The sequence below is a fragment of the Euprymna scolopes genome, chromosome 37 (genome assembly GCF_053919585.1).
Source record: "Euprymna scolopes isolate OS-2025 chromosome 37, ASM5391958v1, whole genome shotgun sequence".
In the NCBI taxonomy this organism is placed as follows: Eukaryota; Metazoa; Mollusca; class Cephalopoda; order Sepiida; family Sepiolidae; genus Euprymna; species Euprymna scolopes.
The window spans coordinates 16,663,492-16,666,421 of NC_136518.1; the positions used below are offsets into that span (position 1 = coordinate 16,663,492).

A 2,930-nucleotide genomic window follows, 5' to 3' on the forward strand; every position below is an offset into this window, starting at 1 on the left:
GTGGGAAGAGCTCACACCCTCACGGCTCAAAAGGGCGAAGGGACTGCCCAGCAGCAAAGATGACTTGTCACAATTGCGACTTGACATGACATTTAAAAAGGGTCTGCCGGAAACCGAAGCAGGGGTTCAGCAACAGATCTACAACGGGAGTGGTCGGAGCAGAATCCAGAACTCTCACCCCCAAAGACACAAAAAGGGTCATAACTGGATGATTTGCCAAGATGGACAAATAAAAAAGAGATGAAGCCAACCTGACAAAATCAAAGGCTGTGCCTCACCTTATTTGGAACAAAAATAAGTTCCGAAGAGGTACTCCTGATCCAGCACCAACCCTTCAGGTAGAGATAACTCTGATTCCAGATGCCCATGCGAAATTCGGGCACATCTCCATAGGACTAGCTGGCATCCATACTCACCGGATTGATGCGATCGCAGACACTAGGGCACAGACATGCTCTAGCGGACCAGAAATCCAAACAATTCTGAAGTTTCCAGTATCGACCAGTCACCGAATTCTGGGAATCACAGAAAACCTACTAAACATAAAAGGCGTGATATTTGCTAAAATCAGAGTAGGATCGCGGGAAACACGTCAGATTATATATGTATCAAAAATAATCAGATTTCTGCCTGTCCGAATCAGCCCTAAAAGACCTTGGTCTGGTACCAGAGAACTTTCCAGACCCAACTTCATAGCAGAACGTGGCAACTAGTGACGGCGGAAAGACACCATGTGGGTGCCCACAAAGAAATAAGGTCCCACCCAAGCCGGGCAATGTTCCTTTTGCCCCTACGGAAGAAACAGACCCCGATTGGAACGATGGATGAAGGAGCATTTTGCGTTCAGTACATTCAATGTATGCCCATATCAACGGCTGCAGGCGATGAAAGGAAAACTCATGGACATCACATTCATCCCGGGGGTCAAACCCTCAGTTGTCCACACCCCAATTCCGGTCCCACACCATTGAAAGAAAAGGGTCAAGGAGGACCTCGACCGAGACGTGGCATTGTGCATCATAGAATCTGTACCAGTGGGTACACCTAGAACATGGTGCTCTAGAATGGTGGTTGTACCGAAAAAGGATGGGTTACCGAGGCATACAACAACTCAACTCCGCTACCCTACGAGAACCCATCATACACTGTCTCCTTTCAACCAGGCATCACTGGTGCCTGCAAAACCTAGAATGTAGAATCTTGGATGCATGGAATGGCTATCATGGTCTAACCCTCTCCCCATCGCCAAGAGATGCAACTACCTCCATCACGGAATGGGGTAGATACTGTTATCTTCGGGCACCACAAGGATTCCAAGCGTCAGGAGACATATATACACGCAAGTTCGACAATATCACTGTAGATATGCCCAGGAAAACAAGATGTATAGACGACACGATACTATGGCACGATTCTATTGAAACATCATTTTGGCATACTATGGAGTACATAAATAACTGCAGCAAAAATAGTATCGTATTCAATGCCCAGAAATTTCACTTCGCAGAAAAAGAGGTGGAATTTGCCGGGTTCTTGATAATGGAAGATGAGATAAAATCCACCAAAAAATGACTGAAGCAATATGGAATTTTCCGACACCGAAAAATATAATTGACATAAGATCCTGGTTTGGAATGGTAAACCAGGTAGCCTACGCTTTTTCTCAGGCCGAAGTAATGGCTATGTTCCGGGAGCTACTGAAAACAAAAAATCGAAAGTTCTACTGGGACAGTACACTCGATCGAATCTTTGACGAGTCGAAAAGAAGGATCACAGAAGAGATCGAGAACGGTGTAAGAACATTCGAAGTGAACAAATCACGTTGTTTGTCGACGGATTTTAGTAGGACAGGCTTTGGATATTTTCTTTTCCAGAAGCACTGCAACTGTGTCACCGAAGCCGGACCGAAGTGTGGTAAGGACCACTGGAGATTAATCCTGGCCGGCTCCCGATTTACTAATGTCGCAGAGTCCCGATACGCACCAGTTGAAGGAGAGGCATTGGCATTAGTCTACGGACTGGAAGCATTCCGCATGTTCGTTTTGGAATGCTCAGAGCTGTTAGTCACCATGGACCATAAACCCTTGGTGAAGATCCCGGACAAAGCTCTGGAGAACATAAAGAACCCAAAAATGTTCAACTTGAAAGAACGGTCCTTGATGTACAAATTTTGAATAAAGCATCTCCCTGGCAAACTTAATGCGACACCAGATTGTACATCGAGATGCCCAATAACGTTAAGCCAGGTGGAAGCAAATGAAAAGGACATCGCACAAACCACTAATAGTGCCATAAGAGCGTCATTTAACTCCATCTATGAGTAGGACTCCAAATTAAGGGCAATAACATGGGACAGGATTATGGCTGCAGCTCCTAGTGACGAGGAATGCTGTACCCTCGCCGAATTCATACAAAATGGTTTCCCTAAATCTCGGCACGAACTGCCAGAGACAATTCGCCGGTTTTGGCATATGAAAGAGGAGTTGTACTGCTTGGAAGGGGTGACGATAATGGAAAATAAAATCCTCATACCCAGAAAACTATGTGCGGAGGTACTGGAATCGCTCCATTCGGTGCATCAGGGCGTCAATTAAATGTTGGCAAACGCCAGACAACGGCTGTTTTGGCCAGGACTGGACTCGAGCATTCGTCAGACCCGGGCCCAGTGCAAAGTATGCAACGCAATGACTCCGTCATAACCCAGGAAACCCCTAATGCCGCTTCCAAACCCCGAGTTCCCATTTCAGAAGACGGTGACAGACTTTTTCGATTTACGAAGGAAGAACTACCTAGTATATGCAGATAGATACACCGGAACTGATTCCAGGAACTGTTAACCGATGGTGGACCACCGTTTGACTCCAGTGAATATAACCGGTTCCTAGATAATTGGGGCATAAGGCAACGAACATCATCGGCATATTACCCTC

General features: G+C 46.1%; 1 protein-coding gene across 1 annotated transcript; it reads left to right on the forward strand.

The window, feature by feature from the left end:
* The first annotated feature begins 1,568 nt into the window (after positions 1–1,568).
* On the forward strand, positions 1,569–2,174 carry LOC145261004 (uncharacterized). The gene has a single exon (XM_080119132.1). The coding sequence runs from the start codon at positions 1,569–1,571 to the stop codon at positions 2,172–2,174; it is 606 nt and encodes a 201-aa protein (XP_079975258.1).
* Positions 2,175–2,930: the final 756 nt, after the last annotated feature.